General features: G+C 40.8%; 1 protein-coding gene across 1 annotated transcript; it reads left to right on the plus strand.

The window, feature by feature from the left end:
* Positions 1-211: 211 nt before the first annotated feature.
* LOC101313480 lies at positions 212-1,492 on the plus strand. The gene has a single exon (XM_004292134.1). The coding sequence runs from the start codon at positions 212-214 to the stop codon at positions 1,490-1,492; it is 1,281 nt and encodes a 426-aa protein (XP_004292182.1).
* The last annotated feature ends 883 nt before the right edge of the window (positions 1,493-2,375 follow it).

Below are 2,375 nucleotides of genomic sequence, written 5' to 3' on the forward strand. Positions count from 1 at the left end.
CACGACATGCCACGTGTGTAGACGATAATAGTTTGTCTCCCAAAAATGTCAATAAATAAGCTTTAAACTCATTCTACATTCACACATTCATCTCATTCATCTCTTCCTTCTAAACTCAGATATTATCATCTATTTCACTTCTCACATTTTTCATGGATCGTATTAGAAATTATTTGAGAGAGAGAGAGATGAAGAAGATGAAGAGCACATTATGCAGATTCGGTCCAACAATGTTCAAGCCGCTGCATTGGTTGCCCAGTATCACCATATGCAGATGCAGACTCCTCAAGGTCGTGGTTCACGTCCTGGTCGTGCCCCTAACGTCGAAAGACATAGGCAATCAAGAGGGGCTAACATGATGGAGGATTATTTTGTCGAGCGTCCAGTGTATAGCAACACAATTTTTCGTCAGCGCTATCGAATGCAAAAACCAGTATTCAATCGCATCATGGCGGACCTTTGCAATTTCGACGATTTTTGGAAGCAAAAACCAGATGCCACAGGAAAGCTAAGATTGCTCCCAGAACAAAAAATGACAGGTGCGTTACGAATGCTCGCATATGGTGCAGGGGCTGATCAATGTGATGAAGTCACCAGGATGGGAGCATCAACTGCTTTGAAATGCCTCAAGAAATTTTTTGCACAAGTGGAGTATTTGTACGGGGGTTGGTATCTTCGAGCTCCTAATGTCGCAGATCTGCAAAGGCTTCTACATAAAGGACAACAACGTGGTTTTCTCGGCATGATTGGGAGCATCGATTGCATGCATTGGAAGTGGAAAAACTGTCCAAAGGGGTGGTCCGGAGCTTTCTCAGGCCGTAAAGGGTACCCTACTGTTATTCTTGAAGCTATAGCATCCTACGACACACATGTATGGCATGCCTTCTTCGGTACCCCAGGAGCTCAAAATGACCTTAACGTTCTCGGAGCATCCAACGTGTTTGCAAGGGTTATTAACGGAAGTGCTCCGGAGGTTGCATATAAGGTAAATGATAGTACATACTCTATACCATACTACCTTGCTGATGGAATATACCCAAGGTGGCAGACATTTGTCAAAGCAATATCCAAACCCAAAGATGCCAATGAGACACACTTTACCAAAATGCAGGAGTCTTATCGTAAGGATGTTGAGCGGTGTTTTGGTATTCTTCAAGCTCGATGGGCCATACTCCGTCACGGTGCTAACTTGTTCAAACTAGAAGACCTTCGTACTATCATGGTAAGTTGCATCATTCTTCATAACATGATTGTGGAAGATGAGTTTGTCGAAGAAGAATTTGAGGAGTCTTGTGAAGAGGATAACTTGCATCCATTGTTGGCTAGCGTTTATGAACGACCGGTGGATCGGGAAGGTAATGTTATCCGCCATGAACCTGTTTTGAGGGCTGGAGAAACCCTACCAGCATTCTTAGATGCTAACTTCCAATTACGTTCTGCTTACCTCCATAAGGCATTGCAAGATGATTTGGTGATTCATCTTAGCAAATGATTTTCATAATCATTTGATAAAGCAATGCTCTCCTTAATTTGTCATTTTAATTTCACTCGAATAATGTTGTATGTGTGTTTTGTTTATTTTACTTTAAAAATATTGTACGTGTGCTTTGTTTGTTTCCTTTCAATAAAAGAAAATTAATTCACTATTATTAGTTCATAACGAATGATTGACCTTTATTTCATTAAATAGAAAAATGCATAATACAATCAACTTAACAATTAAAACACAACACTCTATTGTGGGGATTGTGGTTCCTCAAAAAGAGGCCTATAGCAATCCGCATTAGCATTAGGATCGGTTTTCCTCCTAATGTCCCGCTTCAATTTTTTGAACCAATCTTGTGAACCCGGGGAAATATCACTATTCCGCATGGCCATTATCCTTGCATCCTCTTTTGCCTCTTCAAATGCCATCATTCTTGCACTTTCGACACGACGGTCCTCTTCTCTTTTTCTAAGAATCTCATTGGAAATTTTGGTGCTCTCATTCATGGCTAGTAGGGCTTGAACCATGGATTCACCCACATCTTCTTTCTTTTTTCCTTTCCTTCTTGCTTCTTTGGCGGCCTTTTGTCCCATTGGCCTTCCGACGGAGCTAGGGGGAGTCTCCAAAACAATTTCTTCATCATCCAAATTAATTGGTGATTCAGTTTGGGGACCGCTAGCCGTGGAGTAAACAAAGGGGTTAACTTGAGGCGTTGGTGCATCTCTAAAATAAGGGTGATCCTTCACCGCCTCTCAACACTCCTTATGCTCGAATTGCTTTTTAATCACCCTCATATACTCTAGGTTAATTTGATGCTCCTAATTAAAAAAAACCAACAATAATAAAACTTAATAACCATATTAATTTGTCGAAATATATTTAAGTGGAT

This window comes from Fragaria vesca, linkage group LG2 (genome assembly GCF_000184155.1).
Source record: "Fragaria vesca subsp. vesca linkage group LG2, FraVesHawaii_1.0, whole genome shotgun sequence".
Lineage (NCBI taxonomy): Eukaryota > Viridiplantae > Streptophyta > Magnoliopsida > Rosales > Rosaceae > Fragaria > Fragaria vesca.